Source organism: Polyergus mexicanus, unplaced genomic scaffold (assembly GCF_030449975.1).
Source record: "Polyergus mexicanus isolate NDT 795.1 unplaced genomic scaffold, iyPolMexi1.0 SCAF_1, whole genome shotgun sequence".
In the NCBI taxonomy this organism is placed as follows: domain Eukaryota; kingdom Metazoa; phylum Arthropoda; class Insecta; order Hymenoptera; family Formicidae; genus Polyergus; species Polyergus mexicanus.
This window is the reverse complement of record NW_027223321.1, coordinates 8,772,831-8,792,923: the sequence shown is the minus strand read 5'-3', so window position 1 is coordinate 8,792,923 and position 20,093 is coordinate 8,772,831. Positions and strand designations below refer to the sequence as shown.

General features: G+C 35.9%; 1 protein-coding gene across 17 annotated transcripts in view; it reads left to right on the top strand.

The window, feature by feature from the left end:
• Nucleotides 1–20,093, top strand: part of LOC138933850 (protein muscleblind) — a 420,535-nt gene that overhangs the window by 352,738 nt on the left and 47,704 nt on the right. For 14 of the 17 annotated variants that reach the window (XR_011447055.1, XM_070297025.1, XM_070296992.1 and 11 more), the window contains 3 exons: nucleotides 14,612–14,788; nucleotides 16,159–16,239; nucleotides 18,015–18,200. Coding sequence is in view for 15 of the 17 variants with exons in the window: in XM_070296992.1 (XP_070153093.1) it covers nucleotides 14,612–14,788; nucleotides 16,159–16,239; nucleotides 18,015–18,200 (444 nt within the window). In the remaining 2 variants the exon portion in view is untranslated. Of the gene's footprint in view, nucleotides 1–14,611; nucleotides 14,789–16,158; nucleotides 16,240–18,014; nucleotides 18,201–20,093 lie in introns of those variants that run through there. The other 3 variants (XM_070296936.1, XM_070297018.1, XR_011447058.1) reach the window with 2 other exon arrangements.

Below are 20,093 nucleotides of genomic sequence, written 5' to 3'. Positions count from 1 at the left end.
TATATCGAAATTTTCAATGACGATTGAAATTTTATTACGAAAATAAATGGCATCTATTAATATTTCAGGAATGCTATTTAAGATTGAACATAAAACGAGTGGAGTAAAATTAAAAAAAATTAATTGTGATCAGTTATGATTATTCATTCATTATTATAGTGAAATAAAATTATTTGCGATTTTGAATTATACATTATTATGATACGCATACAATCGGTTTTAATATTGATAGTTTTAATCTTAATACAATATAAAATGCAATACGTGAAAAAGAGAGAGAAGAGACGATACAGAGAAATTAATTGTATATATACGATGAATTGTAAATCATTACATTCTATCGGATAAATCTAAAGATTTTTGAAATCGCTATCGATTTTCTTTGATGCGCAGGTAATCATTTGTGAGGTGCCGGTAATCAGTGTATTTTGCAAACTGTGACTTTGACCGCGGATGTTGGGAAAAGAAATCGTAGCTAGGGGATAGCGGATTAAATGCTTCCGCGAGAATAGAGAGAAAGAGGTAGCTGAATGAGCGAAACGGCGCCTATTAATTCGTTTAATTGTGCTGACGAATCAAACGGCTAAAAAGTCGAACTTGCAAGCACCCTCCTTCCCCCCTAGCCTATTCTATCTATTTCTTTCTCTACCTGACTTTACCAGTTTCTCAACTCCCTTCTCTTTCTCTTCTACAAATTGTCGTAATTCCTGAAGCTCGGTTAACGGGTAAAGTTGGCATGAGTATGAGCAGGAGCAGGGAAAGGCCAGTGGTGTGAAGATTGAGAAAGAGAGAGAGAGAGAGAGAGAGAGAGAGAGAGAGAGAGAGAGAGAGAGAGAGAGAGAGAGAGAGAAAGTGAGAGAGAGAAAGTGAGAAAGTGAGATGGAGAGCATGGAGGAAAGAGAGAGGAGAGGATGGGAAAATCGGGGGTTAGCGGCAACCCTTAGCTCAAGAGTGGTAAGACCGGCTCCGCACTCTGCACTAGAGTCTAGAGCACTTCAGCGCCCCAAAGTCGAAGAGGCGTTCATTAAACGATAACTCACAACTCGTACAAACGTCTTGTTAAATTGTCGATCTAACGACAATCAGTGCACAACATCGTAGATTGCATGAAGCAAGTACCATCGTGACTAGCGAGGAAATTCATTTCGTAATTAATGCAGAAAAAAGGATACTGGTATCATCAAATGAAAGGATATTTAATTAAAGAATATTGGTATCATTACTTTAATTTTACTAGCAAAAGATATATATACAATGTATATATATATATATACAGCGTGTCCCATTTTAAAGGACCCACTCAAATATCTCAGAAACACTGCGTTAAATCGAAAAATGTTTCAAACAAAAGTTGCGTGGCTTCAAGGGGGCCATAAGATGGTGACAATGATTTGACCTTGGAAAATTATTTGAAGGTCATGTGAAGGTCAACTTTAAAATCTTAAATAGATACCCCCATTTTTTATTTAGTATTCTTGTAGCTGACATCGAGAGCTTTCCAAAACACTATAATAAAGTATTTTTTTTATTAAGTACTTTTTGAGTTATTTTATATTTTAATCTGACATATTTTGATATAAAAAATTAAATATTTCGTAAAATATGTACAGAATAATGAGACAAATCAATTAGTATAAAAAAAAAAAAAAAAAAAAAAAAATTGTTTTTAAGAAAATTATTTACAATGTATTTTTTTAAACAATTATTTGTTTTTTTTTTATACTAATTAATTTGTCTTATTATTCTGTACATAGAAGTATTACGGTAAAATTATCGAAAACTGAATATTTTATTTTTTATATCAAAATATGTCAGATTATAAAATATAAAATAACTCAAAAAGTACTTCGTGAAAAAATACTTTATTATAGTGTTTTGGAAAGCTCTCGGTGTCAGCTACAAGAATACTAAATAAAAAATGGAGGTTTCCGTTTAAGATTTTAAAGTTGACCTTTACATGACCTTCAAATGATTTTCCAAGGTCAAATCATTGTCACCACCTTATGGCCCCCTTGAAGCCACGCAACTTTTGTTTGAAACATTTTTCGATTTAACGCAGTGTTTCTGAGATATATGAGTGGGTCCTTTAAAATGGGACACCCTGTATATATAAATACAGTACATACAATTACATCAGGATATATATAATGTTGAATATGATAGCATAACGAAGCACTTAATAATTATCAAGCATTGATCATGTACATATATTTTATTTCATTGCTATTATAGCAAAATTTTACTCATAAGTAAAAGATTTATTGAGTTTGAACATAAATATCTAAATATTGCAATTTAAATAATTAATTTAGTTTTATTAGGATTTATTTGTATATATGTAATTTAATAGATATTAATATGCATATAGACACCTCGTGTATATTTTTAAATAAACTCTATATATCTGCTTTCTCTGATTTTATATATTATATATATACATATAATTACAGATGTATTATTCAAATGTTATACACACGCGTATAAGTATTGATATTTTCACATATTTTAAATTTCGTATCAGTCATTATTTGTTATCGTATAAAATTATTGTAGTGTGTACAAATAGGGAAATAAAAAGCATTTCGAAATGTTTGAGCTATCTATCGGTCCTCTCGATATGATAACGCGATAGTAAATTGTAAATATTAGCGCACACCAACACCATGGGGGAATCCGATTATGCGCATAAAAAAATCATCGATCGAATTTTGCTTCCCGTGCAAAGCGCCAACTCGGTTTCGAGAATCCGTGTGTGATTTCTATGTTTTCGCATTCGAGTTCGCATTCAATTACACTCATACACGTGCGCGCGATATGCATAACGTGAGACACGTATGCGCACACCCTTATCCTATCGATTCTATTCTCTGGATGACATTTCCAATGCAAATGCAGCCGTAACAGCTGTCCATCAAGATTCTCTCTCTCTCTCTCTCTCTCTCTCTCGCTCTCTGTCGCGCGCGCGCGCTCTTAATTAGTATTTATAATCGCGCATCAATATCCACGTGTCGAAACGGCAAAATCACCTGTCATATATTGTGGCGCGTTAAATTATACGGTTATATAATTTCATTATTATCAATTGGATTAACTTATGTCGAAATAATATCAGTACTTTAATATTGAAACAATCAATGACGCTTTATAATTTATATAAAGTGTGTCTTTCATAAAACATATATATATATATGTTTCTCTTTTCATATATTTATCACAAAATAATTTCCTGCGAAAATTTATTGCAATTTCAAGGTTATTCATACTTTTGCAATGTGATTAACTCTTCCCGATTCACGTTAAAGCACAATGAAAATGCATTGCGAGAATAAAAATATTTCTAAGAGAATAAAATATTGTCTTTTGAAAATGTAATAATTTTGATAATAGTTACTCGAATCAATAATGGATTCTCGGAATATCTCAATGGAGAGTACGTATGTAATAATGATAAAAATAATAGCATTTGTATTGCAATAACCATTTTTATTTCACGATTGAGAAACAACAATGGAATAATAATCAACAAATACTTGAAATGCGGATCTCGCGTTCGATGCGATCGCTAAGTAGATTAGATAAGCATCCGTCTTACACCACAACTTCGCTCTCTGTGGCACGCTTCAATATGCCAATCGAGTATCTCCATTACCATGTCCTACATGTAATACCGAGGGCATACGTGCGAGGTGTACAAGTTCCTCGAAGAATTGCGTCGGAGCTGGGCTCGACGGGATGCGACGTGCTCCAAAGGGACCTGAAACTAATATAGACGACGTCGGGACTTCACAGATACTACTCGACCTAATAGAGTTCGTGATCTACATAAGGGATCGGTCCGGGTGGTGTCGGGATTAACTTTTACGCATTAATATGTACCGTGTGAAAGCGCGCCGCTGCGCGAAACGACGTTGCTCGTCGACGCCGGCGAAATTTATCCGCGTTGAAGACGCTCGCTCGCTGCGTTTGTCCACCAATTTAGCCGAGGAAGCGTTTCTCGTCGTTTACTCGCGAGCCCGAGTGCCGTTATTAATTTCACGTCGTTAACTGCCGTGTCGCGTCTCGGAAATAGAACTTTGCCGCCGGATAAATCGCGAGGCGTGTGGACAACGTTAAATTAAACGAGCGCAAAAGCGTCACGTCAGTATTGTCCTGTTAATTTCATTAATTTTTTTTTCTCTCTTTTAATAAATCTTATGTAATTTATGTGATCTCAGACATTTTTCTATGAAATTACGTACTTCGACATTACGTATATTAAATTAAGGCGAACGACGACTTTCTATATTAGAATTGTGTGGTATCGACAATTATGAAATTAGTTGAAAGGTTAAGAATTTCGATTATTTCCAAATTTCTAAAATTTTGAGTTTTTTTAAATTATTTTAAAATTAACATGTATAATACACTTTTCGAAGATTTTCTCCGTGCTATTTCTTTTATTAAATATTCATAATTTTTATTAATTTGTTAAGCATCACATTGAAATAATTACTATTTTTTACAACTTACCTTTCCCTACCTGTAATTAAAAGAAAATACGCCGACTTCAGAGACACTTTATATATTTTTTAAAAATTTTCAATGTGTGATTTCAATGATATTTCGAGAAAAAGACTAGCATCTTCCATTTGTTTTTCGTCAACAGCGAAGAAAAATATAATGAAAATGCTCAAAAAAAAAAAAAAAAAAGAAAAAGAAAAGAAAGAAAGAAAATTGTTCCGTAGCATTATAAAGATCTACGAAAGGAGAAGTAGAAGGGGAAAGAAAGAGGGTTAAATGACGGAGTAAAAAACAATGGGAGAAGAAAACGGAGTGCCTTTTACACACCGGGAGTATAGCCACTGACTCAGCTGTGCTTTCACGTCCGTCGCCGTAATGAAACGGGACTCCTAATGTCATTTGGTCCGGCTTTCCCCCGACATCCGGATAGTTCTCGGAGACGGTGGTGGCCGATGAGGACCACAGAGAAGAGAGAGCGTAACGCCTGCGCGAAGAAATGCAGAGAGATGAAGAAGGAGAGCTCGCCACTTTTCGAATTAACCGGCCGGCTTGTCTTAGCTAAAGCACATCGTCCATAAAAACGGGACGAGGAGACGCAGGGGTGGGGGGAGGAAGGAAGAGGTCTTCGTTAAATAGGGGGCATCGAACGAGCGTAGGGGGGGGGGGGGGCGGTTTCGAGCCGACGAGCTTGAATCGCGACCGCAAAATCTCAAATCGGACAAATCCGAGAGAAAGAGCACATATGGAAGTCCACTTCGTTCGATCTCTCTTCTGACCATATTACATCGGTTCCTTCGTTACTCCTCTCTCTCTCTCTCTCTCTCTCTCTTCCTCTCCCTCGTCTGCCCCTCGCGAGATCGATGTAGATACGCAGCTGTTGTCTATCTTCTCCGCGATACGAAATCCCGCTAAAACTTGTTTCGCAGTGAGCCTTTTTTGCGACAACCGCAATCGGCTTTCGCTGGCGGTTTCTCTATTCGCGAATTCTGACGCGGGTCCTTTTAGTTCCCGTCTAGTTCTCGGCCATCCCAAATTCTTAGAGAGCTTGGGACGAAACGTCCGATACACATTGCTGTCCGATATACAGGATGTCCCATTTTAAAGGACCCACTCAAATATCTCAAAAACACTGCGTTAAATCGAAAAATGTTTCAAACAAAAATTGTGTGGCTTCAAGGGGGCTATAAGATGGTGACAATAATTTGACCTTGGAAAATTATTTGAAGGTCATGTGAAGGTCAACTTTAAAATCTTAACTAGAAACCCCCATTTTTTTATTTAGTATTCTTGTAGCTGACATCGAGAGCTTTCCAAAACACTAGAATAAAGTATTTTTTTATTAAGTACTTTTTGAGTTATTTTATATTTTAATCTGACATATTTTGATATAAAAAATTAAATATCTCGTAAAATATTTAGTTTTTTATAATCTTACCGTAATACTTCTATGTACAGAATAATGAGACAAATCAATTAGTGCACAAAAAAAATAAAAATAATAATTGTTTAAAAAAATACATCGTAAATAATTTTTTTAAAAATTATTATTTTTTTATACTAATTGATTTGTATCATTATTCTGTACATAAAAGTATTACGGTAAGATTATCAAAAACTAACTATTTTATGAGATATTTGATTTTTTATATCAAAAGATGTCAGATTAAAATATAAAATAACTCAAAAAGTACTTAATAAAAAAATACTTTATTCTAGTGTTTTGGAAAACTCTCGATGTCAGCTATAAGAATACTAAATAAAAAATGCAATTTCCATTTAAGATTTTAAAGTTGACCTTCACATGACCTTCAAAATGATTTTCCAAGGTCAAATTATTGTCACCAATCATTGTCGCCACCTTGAAGCCACACAACTTTTGTTTGAAACATTTTTCGATTTAACGCAATGTTTTTGAGATATTTGAGTGGGTCCTTTAAAATAGGACACCTTGTATAACTCATAGATTATGCAACACGAAAAAAGGAGAAGCTATATAAAAATCTTTTATATAAAGTTTAATAATGCATAAATATATTTTCGCGCGATATAATTATTTACCATTTCCGTTCACATTGGACGACTTTGATGTTTAATTATAAATTTACATTTGTATAATAAAAATTTAATATTTTTTATGAGAATTAAAAACTAATCCATCATTAATACGAATAAGTTACTCAATTTTACTCTCGTTAGAAGAATTAATCTTTTGATTTGATGTGCTAAATTATTCTCGCCAATGTAGTCTTCTCACATCTTACAACGTTGCCAGCAATTGCGTTTGATGCGATATGACAATATTACGTATGCATTCGATGTCCATGTAATATATATAAATAAAATCACGAAAATCGCGTAATACAAAAGAAGCTTTCGTGGTTATCCTCATAGAGGGCGGTCATTTGCATAGTGTCTTTTTACGTTACATGTATACATATAGATATTCTACATTCGATCAGGGAGCAACGCCATGTTTTTCCATTCCCCCCCCCCCCCCTCTCCAAGTAATCCAGATAACAAAGTTCCTCTCAATCTGGCCTATCATCGCGCCAATATCCGCCGGTTACGTCCCGTCCCGATATCTTCTTCGTCGGTGTCCCTTCGTCCGTTGATCCGATTATTGGATGCTGTGAAAAGGTATTGCGGAACAGTTAAGATGTCTTGTAGAGAATTAGTTTACGCTATACGGCGCAATCATTTTCCAAAATCAATTAACAATGACACTTCTCCTGTTAATCTCTTTTAATTATTTTTTTATTAAATTGTTTGTATTTGTTTTTGCTGGAATGTACGTTTATATTGAGTTATAGAATTAGATTTTTGGCAAATTTATAAATTATACGTGATCATATAATAATTCTTAAAATTATTGAATAATTCTTGTGATTAATTATTTAGTTTTTAATAATTTTATATGTCACTTATATATCTATATTTTTATATTTCTATTATTTTATATATATATTTTTTATTTGTCTTTATAATTCAAAACTACAATTTATGTTTATTATACATATATATTTACATTTAAAAATATAGATGTTTAAATGCATATCATTATCTTTTAAATAATATTAAATATGACTAAGAACCGTGAAGAAAGAAAATCTGAGAAGATGATAAAATTTTTAAAAAATTTGTTTCTTATATTATATGTTTTCACCATATTACATTAATAAAAGAACAATTCTTTTTATTCGATATGTTAAAATATTGATTCAATCTCTCTTATTAAATAATATTTATATTTTACAACATTAATAATATCCAAGCTTAATGCAAGAAAATATACATCTCTTCTCGAAAAGATTGTGGCGGCAGAGAAATTTAGATCGTAACATATCCAACGTTGCGTTTTCCCTCCCGAAAAATCCCATCTTCTTAACGCCACGTAGACGGGCGTTTCTTCCCCGATTTTTTACCGGGTGTTACCGCCGGTAATTTCAAGCCGCGTGATCCGAAACGGCATCACCGCGCCGTGAAACGGTCACGCTTAAGCTTTAGCCATATCGGGCTAATGTTGCTGGATATATCTCCCACGGCGAAATTAAGGCAAATTGTGTGCCGAGGTTGCCATACGACACTATTCCGTCGGGAAAATCGATATGCAAATCTACGCGCAAATCCTAGTAATTTCGTTCACCCTGCAGCCCTTGCAACAACAGCTCGACGAATGTGTGCGCCGTCGACAACCTCGCACCCCTTCTCCATTCGTTCCTTTTCTTCGCCCTTTTTCTCTCTCTCTCTCTCTCTCCTTCTTTCAATTTTTCGCACATAGCTTCTCCTCTGTCGTCTTGCGATGCTCGTTTCAAGAACGAAAACGCGTTTCTTCCCACTCGGTCTCTTCCCGTACGCGTGATAGGAGACGGTGAAAAGGGAACATGGGTGGAAGATGGGTGAGAGGTTATAAAACGGGGTTAGCCCGGGTCTGAAGGATCGTGTTCGTCGGCCACCTTCGACGACAGGGCTTTATCGAGGTGAAAAAGGTTGCTAGACATCGACTTCCCGCCACCATGAAGTGAGCACCTTCCACGCTCGTCTCTCACTACTCTTCTTGCTTTTTTCTTTTTTACGTCTCGTCGTCGAGTCATTTTCGCGGGTATCTCTGCGCGTTCTGTCTCTTTTTTTTCGTCCAGCTGGTTTGGAAAAACAATCTGAGATGCTTTTTACTCCGAATTATTATTGTACGGTTTACTATCATATTTTATACTACTTATATGCGATCCTCGTAATTTTCAGTCGTTATTTTGATATCGATAACATTTTTTATATCACCCGAATCGAATAGACGACAAGCAAATGTATCGTTTTGTGCTTTTTTCAAATGTAACGAATAATGTAATAAAAAAACCCGCTGCCATAAATAAGTGTTTAATCAAAGAACAACTTTATGAATTTGTGATACAATTGAAGTAGATCGATTGAATAATCTGAGATATATCTTAATTTATTTTTATAATCTAAGAATGCTAATATATAGATTGATTTAGTCCAATTTTATTGTATGGTACTGTGATTGTTAGAATTCATTTATTCTAATTATATTAAGATTTATAATATTTTGTGCTAAAAAATTAATCGCAAAATAATTATTCTTAGAACCGCATTTTATTCGGACGAATTGTATTTTGTCTTCGATACTGGCGTCTCTGCTTTATTTAGGTGAGACAAGAACAATGGAAATGCACATTCTTCGAGTAACTTGTATTCGTGGGAGGTCAGCGCGAAAGGAAGGAAGACAATCAATCTTGATCCCAATTATCGCGTCGCTCAGCGACTGTAATTGAGTCGGTCTAGAGCCTTCGACCGTCTCCATCTACCGGCATTTCTTTTGTAATGCCGGAAGGCCGAAACAATGAAGGCACGGAGGTTTTTCGTTGTGCTCATACGAGACGGGTGAAAGCTTTTTTTTTATTTTATTTTTTATTTTTTATTTTTTTTTTTTTTTCGGCACACCTGTTCGTTTCACGCCAATGAGTTATCAAGAAACGAACGACCTAAAGATTATTTATTGCCTTCATATGTCGATTAGACTTTTTTCGTCTTTTAATCTTTTCAGCTTCATATTTTTCTCGTTATATAAAAGAAAAACATGTAGCTTGACCTGTCTTACATACCATGGACAATTGTGTAAATTTTCCGATTTCATATAAATATTTATGAATACTATGTAATAGAGTTCGAAAACACATATAAAGATACTTTTATACAGTAACATAAATAGTACACATTAATTTTATATGATGTTTATTAATATATAAGCATATAGTTACTGCAAATATTAATTACTCGATATAAGCAGTCATTGACATACATACATGTGATAATTAATCGAGCATTTGATTGCCATTTTAGCTTTTTCCGATAAATATAAATTGCTGTTAATATTTCAGATTTGATATAAAAATTTCAGTGATATAATCTATCCCAGTTTCTCTTTTACAAGTTGTATCATATTTTATATTTTTTATATTGTAAAAAATGTTGATAATTATTCTGGCAATAATTATCTTAATTCAAATAAAAAATATTTCTGAATAATATATAAAAACTAAACTGATCTGTATAATCTGTCGATATTGATCATTTTTTTTTTCATTTGCCTAAAATAGCTTCGTTAAAACAATTCGACTTGCGAGAAAAAGAGAATTGAAAATTTAAATAATTTTTTTGCTTGAATAACGTATGAGATGACAGAGTTAAATTATATTTGCCTAGATTGTACAAGATTAATCTTAAAACAGGATAGAGGCTTATAATTACTACGTGACTCAGAAGTTATCGCGTTGTCTTACGATGTAGTAAGGTTAATTCCTTCTTACGGGATCGGCAATGTGAAAATACTAAAGCTTCTCTTATATTAGGCTATTTATCTAAGCGGATAAATCGAATATTATTTATTAATATCTCGTGGCAGGTTTATACACTGGTTGATATCCATTTATATTACAAAAGCCGGAGAAATGACTTCTTTGATACAATCTTTGTGATAAATTTTCCAATATATTATAAATTTTCATACAGCACGAGTACGAGTATAATAAATTATTATACGTTTTTTATCCGAAATGTCAAAAATGTTATTTGAATAGCAGTTTTATCCGAGGAATTCAAATTCATCATGGGCCATTAACTCTATAGTTATTTTTATCTTTTGTATTGGGTTGAGTAAAAAGTCATTGCCTATTTTTTGTATGTTTTTCAAAGTCATTTATTTATATAAAGAACAAAGATTAATCAATGATATATTTTCCGTTTTGTTCGATGACCTTTTGCCATCTTTCGGTGAGTTTCATAATTCCCCGTTCGTAGAAGGACCTGTCTTTATTGGCGAAAAACTGAACAAGGTGCTGATTTACCGCCTCATCTGAATTTAACGTTATTCCACGCAAGGAGTTTTGAAGAGAGCGAAACAAGTGGAAGTCTGACGGCGCAAGGTCAGGCGAGTATGCTGGGTGGGGCAACATATCCCATTCAATAATTTTTGACGGGTCGCCAAAGATGTGTGTGGTTTCGCGTTGCCGTGATGGAACACAACTCCTTTACGATTGACGAGCTTCGGACGTTTCTGGATGACAGATTCGTTCAAACTGTCCAATTGCCGACAGTACACATCCGAATTGATTGTTCGGTTCCTTGGTAGGAGCTCAAAAAACACCACACCCTTCCAATCCCACCACACTGAGAGCATAACCTTCCTCTGATGAAGTTCTGCTTTTGAAGTCGTTTGAGGCGAATCATCACGTCGGGACCAAGACCGTTTGCATTCCACATTGTTGTAAACAATCCACTTCTCATCACCAGTTATCATTCGTTTCAAAAAAGGATCGTTTTCTTCACGTTTCATGAGCATATCGCAGATGTTTATACGCGCCGTCAAATGAACTTCTTTGAGTTCACGAGGAATCCAAATATCGAGCTTGCTTACGTATCCCAGCTTCTTTAGGTGGACGTGAACACTTTTTTGACTGATCTTCAATGTTTCTACAATCTCTCGTGTCGTGTAACGTGGGTTTGACTTGATCAATGCCTTTATTTTGTCGTCATCAACCTCGGTGGGCCTTCCTGACCGAGGAGCATCTTTGAGATCAAAATCGCCAGCGCGGAATTTCTTGAACCAGTTTTGGCACTGACGTTCTTGTAGAACATCGTCACCGTAAACTTTACGCAATTTTTCACAAGCTTCACGCGCGTTCTTCCCTTTACGGAAGTAAAACAGTAAAATATGGCGAAAATGCACAGTTTGGTCTTCCATATTCAACTTGTTGTAAAATCTCCAAAACTCAACCAAATCGCTCAATTTTTTTTTAGAATGAAGCTTAAACCGTCAGCTGTTAAATGATATATGACAAACATATGTGTGAATGACTCTAGTACTGCCAAACCTCTGTTGCAAAAATACGCAATGACTTTTTACTCAACCCAATATAATGGTTGCATACAATATCAGAGAGATGGTATATTTTTTGCCAAATCCATTATTATTGTAAGATAAGCCTTTCTGTAAATTTTAAACGCAATTTATGAATTTATATTTTTAAGTATATTTATTAATTATACATTTGAAAATATAAAATAAAAGCGATTAAAGTTAAGATAATGTTACAAATAAATGTAAATATGTATAATTTTATAAATGTATAGCATAAGTAAATATAAATAATTAAAAATTAACTGAAATAATTTTGCTCGGAATTTATATCTCTATATAATTATAGATAAATTTTCGATATATAAGATTGCAAATCGATTTGCAATATAAAATCAGCTGAGAAATATAATAATAATGGATCTGCTAATCTGGAGATTTTCGAGAAAGATATCTGAAATAATATAGATTCGTCGACATTAAAATGAAGTCAATCTAAGGATGAAACAATTCGGTCGTTAGGAGATCTGTGAGATATTACATCATTATATATAAGATTTACGAGGGTACCCGTCTTCGGAGATCCTCTAAATATCATTAAAGTTTCATTAAAATTAGAGGGGAACATTTCGCGCGGCTCTTCCGAGAATGCCATCTCTTATCAGTAGACCCTTTAAATCAACTTTAATATTACTCCCACCACAGTTAGAACCATCTAAAATATACGTTAGCTTAAGCATCCCGAAACTATATTTATATATGATACTCTTATCGGTATATTCGGCAATTTATATTGAAGAAATATTTATCGTTGATTTATATCAGAATAAAGTGATAATAATATAAGACTAAGAAGCAATTTTCTGAACTCGAAGAGCTGAGCTCACCGAAGCGCTTAATATTCTATATTATTTATCATCTTCTATCGTTTACTTTCGATATTTTCTTGTTTTTTTTTTCTAATGAATTTTTTGAATTATTTAAACATTTCTAACGGATTTTCAATATTCCAAATTTATAGAGAGAATGAGAGAGAAACTTTACGAGTCACATTGTTAGCTCAAAGAACTGTTCCGGCTAGTTTTTCATTACGTCGAATCAAGATATACGAGAGCAGCGATCCGTAAAAAGAGAAACAAACGTTATATCGGTTTCAAAGCCCGGCAAATCCACGACACGCGTCGTACACGAGCATGCACTCGAACGAGAATCTTGTCTCGTGCAATTAGTCGAACCTGAACCACCCCGTGTCAACGAGAGGTCGACTGTCGTGGTACGCGACAACGCCGAGAACGACGACGACGACGACGACGATGATGACGACGGTGGTGGCGAAGACGAAGAAGAGGGCGGAGCATGTTTCCTCTCAATGGGTCGAAACTTTCTCGTGGCGGGCTACCTACACATTATTCTCTGAAACTCTCGAATGTGCTTAATTAGGCGATATTTGAGTCTTGCCGTTGTGCCATCAGCGCCAACAGAACCCGCTATCACTTCTCGTCGACCGCCGCGCAACCGCTTCTGTCTCTGACGGAGCTTACGTTCGCTCGCGAGTCGCTATTACTGAAAGCCATTAGACCTTCGTAAGAAAGCACGGGCGACGCTGGGTTATCCCGCCGGATCTATATAGGCATCTTACGTGAACTAATATTGTTAAGGTCTAATTAGTAGCACCGCGACTCACCGGTTGCGGCGCGACCTCGCTTCTCGTACCGCCTATCTTAACCTTCCTCCACTTCTTCCCGCTGTCTTCCGCTTCTCTGCTCCATGAAGACCTCTTTCCTCTTGTCGGCTCGACGGCCTCTCCTTCCACTTTCTCGCCTTCGTGCCACTTCCGTATTCCAGTCTTGCGCTCGCAACTTATCCCATAAACCGCGTTACGTTTCGTCCCAATACCCAAATTACGAGAAAGGTCGAGCAAGAGAGGAACAAAGTAAACGAGAACTCGATATGGAAGGTGGATGTAATTAGTGTTTGAGACTTCTGGTTATTAATTATATCATGAACCACTTACACGCGCGCGAGTGCACGTTTCTAAATAAATTTTAGATTATATATATACATATATATGCATATTTGTAAGAGTAATATGTTACTATCGAACAATTAGTATCTCTCTCCGTATTATTATAGTATCGTGAATGATATGAATATCAGATATCTCATCGATTATTACGACAGAGAATAGCTAGGATTATATTTTGCAATCCCTTTGTTCCCAGTGTGATTATTTATTAATATAATACATTTATGGTGACTATACAGTTTACATTAATTATTTATCGGAAATAATACTCTGATTTTGAATTTTTTTGTAAATGCAAATTAGGAAGAAATTTTACAGATAATATCTAGCGTTTAAAATTATTCGGCAATTCGATTTATATAATAGCATAACACTGATTAGGAAAATAATTTTAATTAATTAATATTAATTTAATTTTTGTATATAACGAGGATATATATAATACTTTGCTTGGTAAGAGACTGACGTGTAATAACGGGTGTTACAGTAATATTATTGCGAATAATTTAAATATTTTACGGATGTATATATATTATATGGTTTAAAATAATAATTCAGATTTACAAACTTTTAAGCTACACATAAATATATTAAATAATATTTATAGCTTTCCCTTTCTCTCTTTCTTTCACATATGTATCTTTATTATTATACAATAAATATTTATCTATCGCTAGAACATATTTAAACACCTCCTTGTGTATTTTTTGTTTTAGGGTCGATGTAATCGGGAGAAACCACCTTGCAAGTATTTCCATCCCCCGCAGCATCTGAAGGACCAACTTCTCATAAACGGGCGCAACCACCTAGCGTTGAAAAACGCGCTGATGCAGCAGATCCAGCAGGGCCTCACGCCGGGTCAACCCCTCGTGCCCGGCCAGGTGCCAACAGTGGTATGTCCAACAAATTAACACAATCATTGCACCACGTCTTTTGCTATTCACACATTCACACACTTTTTCCACGATCGTAAGATCTTGATTTTTGTCTGTGTTTAGTTTCGAGGGTTACCACTAGATTATTATTATTATTATTATTTATTTATTTATTTATTTTTTTTTTTTTTTTTTTTTTTTTTTTTCCGGTAGGCGACGCTGCGTAGATTGTCGACGGTGCGGTGCTTTCTTATCACATTAGTATCAGTATCATGAAATTTCAAGCTAGATGCATTATAAAAGCCGCGTTTGCGTACGCATTTAAATTAAAACACTTTGCAAGCTTCTCCGATAGAATTCTCTCGAGGTACAAGCGCGCAGCACTTCGCCGTCCATATTTACCTGCGTTCCTTCTTGCGGACATTGCACCGAGAGATAAAGTTTTTCAGAATTAAAAAGTTTAGCACGTCGCATGTTCTTGGTCAGTGTCATCCCTATTCTTCCTAGAGAAACCTGACTTAATCACGTATTTCGATAGACAGTCAATTTGCAGAATCGAGCCTTCTTGATGTAACTTTAACGCAAATCAGTGATTTTTAATCTCATTATTTTATATCATAGCTTTCTCTTGAAATTTCTACGTAAAATTTGCAATATATTTATTTTTATTATTATTTAATCACTTAAAATATGTTTCAATTAATCTTTGAATTATGAATATCTGTAAAAATTTGAAATATTCGTGATACATAAAAAATGTGTTCCACTTTCAATTTATAGACTCTTGAATTCTAAAGTCATCAGATAACTTGCAAAGGTCTCATGAAGCGCAGGTCGAGAGAGAGGACATATCAGATTCTCATCGCGAACATTTCTAGTATTGTTCATATTTGTCATTCGACGGCAGGCTGGTTAATTACGGGAAAAGCGCAATGCCAAAGTCTCGAACGATAGAGTAATATTTGGGCGCGGCAAAGTTTCGTCGACCCGTCAGAATTTCACGCGACATCGCATGCGAGTTGTTCGGGTACGTTTCGAGCGACCCAAATAAATCTTCGACGATCGACGGAACTTTTCCACGTCTTTTTTTTTTTTTTTTTTTTTTCCCCGAACTCTTCTGTCCCTGTAGTGCGTCTTTAAATCGATATGTAGCGTTCTCGCACGAGATCGTCAATCCTTTTCTTTTTTTCAATCAACGGTACAGTAATAAAAAATCGAAACTTGTTATTAACGTTCTCTTTTTACTCATGACATACATTCATAGTCGTTGCTACGTGATATCAAACCCTATACTATGACTGCCTGTCTGTCCCCTATGTTTGCCGCTGTGGCTCACGTGGTTGTGGTTGATTGTTGGTGTGTTCTCCAATTACGTCATTGGTGAACAGGAGGCACCAGCACCTCCGGCACCACACCATCACCTTCAACAGCAAATCCAGCAGCAACTTCTCGCTACCCACGCCTTTATGGTAACTCCTGGTTTTGGTTGGCTTCCACTAATTTTTAGTTAATTTAACGCCACATTGGCTAATGGTGGACGTAAAAATATTGACCGTTTTAAATCTGTGTCGTATGAAAATGGATGGTACTTGTTTAGTTCGCAATATATTATATACGTTTTATACAATACGAGTTATTTTCATAAATTTTACGTCCACTGTAGTCGTTCGAGCGATGCGCCTGTAATTGGTAAGCGTTCGTACGAAAGCTTAAACTTATTTTAAGAACGCGCCGCATAGTAAATTAAGTAACTTTTATTTGCATGCTTCACAAAATGTTTTGTTTGTTTATTGAGGAAAGAATATCTTTGTTAGTACATGTTTCCTCAAAGTTTTCCTGTAGGAGAGATCAGCATGAAGTTTTACGGCTAAGTAAAATATCTGCGCGTCTTTTAGCTATGAAAGCAATGAATATATTTCTCTTTTTGAAATATTTTATTTTATCTACATTTGATATCACAAAGAGTGAATAGAAAAAAATTTTAATGTCGCATAAATATGAAGCCAACAATAGTAAAAGAGACGAAGAAAAAGGAGACAAGGTGTGGTAATCTCGGATTTGGAAAGATTAAGTATTTTTATAATAATTCTATATCATAAAACATTTGTTGTCTCATATTTGGAGAAATAATAATGCTGATGTTTGATCGTAAATATTGCTAACGCATTTTTTTCCGACGATTACCTAGCCGCGTCTCCGAAAACTTCATTACAACAACGAAAGCGTCCAGGATATTAGAGGCTTTTGAGAAGAACGAACGAGAGTGATCGACTCGTTCGGATGCGCTTGAAATTACCTGCCTTCGCTTCTGGGAGCCAGCTCTCGCTGCAAAACCAAACGCTTCGTGTGGGAACGTGTACGCTTGTCGTTAAAAGCGAGAAGGGGAGGGCATGAGAAAAGGGAAAAAGAATTAAGGTTTCGCGAAGTCCGCAAACGAAGTGCCTCTTTTTTACAGATTCGCGCCTTTGACACTTGTTTTTTGAAGTTCAATTTTTTTTTAAATGTATTAATTTGCAATTTTTGAATTACACGTATGAGACAACTGAAGTAACTACTGACACAGCATAAATCTTACAAATTAAATACATGTTTCAAAATTAATAAACATCGAAGAAAGCGTTGGTCACGAAGCCTTAATGCATCTTAAAAGAAAATTTATATGAGTCAGGAATAGTAGATTACATATACAAAGAATTTGGTGATGAGTAACATAAACGAAAACAGCGCTAACTTCTTGTCAAAGTATTGGACTGTTCATTTTAAAGCAAGTTGATTTTTGCGAGAAGAAATTTTTCTTGGAAACGACTGCGTTCCTAAATTATTTGCTATCAAACTTCACTATGCGATCAGTCAATGTAATTGTTGTCAAACGCATATTTGTTAACATGCGACAAGGATAAAAAAAAGTAAAGTAGTCACGATTCTGGACTTGTCGAATACAGTTTGTTCTTAGTTACATGCGCTTTCTTAAAAGTCGTACTGTAAATAATTTAATAAAACATGACTTTTTGCGTAAGGAAGTTATTTTCGCAAATCGACTCGTTTTATGAGAAGAAGTCAAATATTTTCCGTCGCAGTTACTCATTACCAAGTACTCTGTATACATTCAAAAATATAAAGTGCCCGTTTCAACGGTTTCGAGAATCGCGTGCGTGACAAATCGAAAATACGCGCGGAGCGAAGGTGGGGGACAGGTGTGTTCTAATCCGTGTTACCTGGATACCTTCCGGGTGTGTTTTCGCAGGCGACGAATCCGTACCTGACCGGTATGCCGCAGGTTGGCAACACGTACAGCCCGTACTTCGCGCCCAGCCCGATAATGCCGGCGATAATGGGCCCGGCGGACCCAACGGGCGTCGGCAGTCCGCTCGGCGTGGTGCCGCAGACGGTGGCGATGCCGCAGAAGATGCCACGTACCGATCGCCTCGAGGTATGTCTACCACCAAACTACATTCAACAACAACAACAACAACAGCAACAACAACAACAACAGCATGGGGCCCAACACGGCGCAGCCGGGGCCTCAAGGTGCCCGATGGCCGCGCCCAATACCGTGTACCAAGTGCCGGCCGGTCCCCCCAATCAGGTGTCGCCCGTATCCACGATGCAATCTGTCAATCATCCGTCGTCCCCTACCACCATCACCACGACGTCCCTGTGCACTCCCTTGCACAATCCCCACGCCCATCATCATCCAATTCATAACCTCATTTACGTTCACGCGTATTACTAGATCAACTTGACGCAGAGTATCGGCGACGTGCGATTGTTTCCTGGTAGATCAACGCCGACGCGTCACTTCTTTTCGTTATTTCTGTTTTTAATTTTGATTTTTTTTTTTTTTTTTTTTTTTTAACTTTTCTTTCCTCTCTCTCTATTTTTTCTCACATAAGTGTAGCGTCGGGTAGATTAATCAACCAGGACGTAATGGAACGCTTATGGTGATTAGAGCGTAACGATGACAACGGATGAAATTGCAGCGGACACCGGGAATATCCTGATTTCGCAAACGGGTTAGACGCACGTTGCTAGTTACAGTAATTTACGTAGCGCGGAAGGTGATCTGATTACGCGAGGCGGATGGCTTACGTATTCGGTCGCGATTAAATGGCGACGGTATCGATGGATCCTAGGCTGGAAATCGAACATTTATTTTGTCAACACATAAAATGTTGAGCACGGGAGAACTATGACGAGAGAGAAACTTTGAGAGTATCTAGTTTTAGGGTTACAAAGCGGTATATATTTCTATACGCTCACTCGATTACGCTAATGTCACGTGTTCGATCACGAGGAGGGATATGTTTATTATAGCTTAGCGTTAGAAATGATAGCATTGAGATTTCAGCGCAACAATAGCCGATGATTAGCGAACGATGCGGTTTTGAATATGATTAGCATCGATACGAAATCAATCGCAGTATCGATGGCGATTAATCTCGTGTACTTTTAATAATTTGCGACGGATGAACATAAAGATCGTTGAATGTATTTTACAAAAACGGAGCAAATACAATGCTGACAAGCAGCGAGAGAAAAGAAACGGGAAATCGAAGACGACAAAGATTTTATGCATATATTTTGTAGCGCGATGGGAGGGCGGGAAACAAAACGATGCAATGATCAACAGTACTATATATTGGCATGTGGCGAGACGTGGCGACAAAGAAAAATCTAATTTAGGATACTGCACACGTAGAGAAATAGATTCTTAGGGATCGCGAGCGATACAAAGGTCTAAAAAAAGTATCAAGAGGATTGTTAATTCCTAAGTCGGATAACTATAATGGCAACGATAAAACGTGATGATTAATTATGATTAACTTACAGAGAGTAAGATACCATATATGACTGATTGATAGAAGTAAATGAATGTGCAAACATACGACTGTCAAAGTCGTGTAAAATTATATATATTATATTTTGTGCGCGAGTATCTTTCTTTCGGCTTATCTCGAGTTACACAGGGTGTCCCATTTTGAAGGACCCACTCAAATATCTCAGAAACACTGCGTTAAATCGAAAAATGTTTCAAACAAAAGTTGTGTGGCTTCAAGGGGGCCATAAGATGGTAACAATGATTTGACCTTGGAAAGTCATTTGAAGGTCATGTGAAGATCAACTTTAAAATCTTAAATGGAAACCCCCATTTTTTATTTAGTATTCTTGTAGCTGACATCGAGAGCTTTCCAAAACACTATAATAAAGTATTTTTTTATTAAGTACTTATTTTATATTTTAATTTGACATATTTTAATATAAAAAATTAAATATCTCGTAAAATATTTAGTTTTTGATAATTTTACCGTAATACTTCTATGTA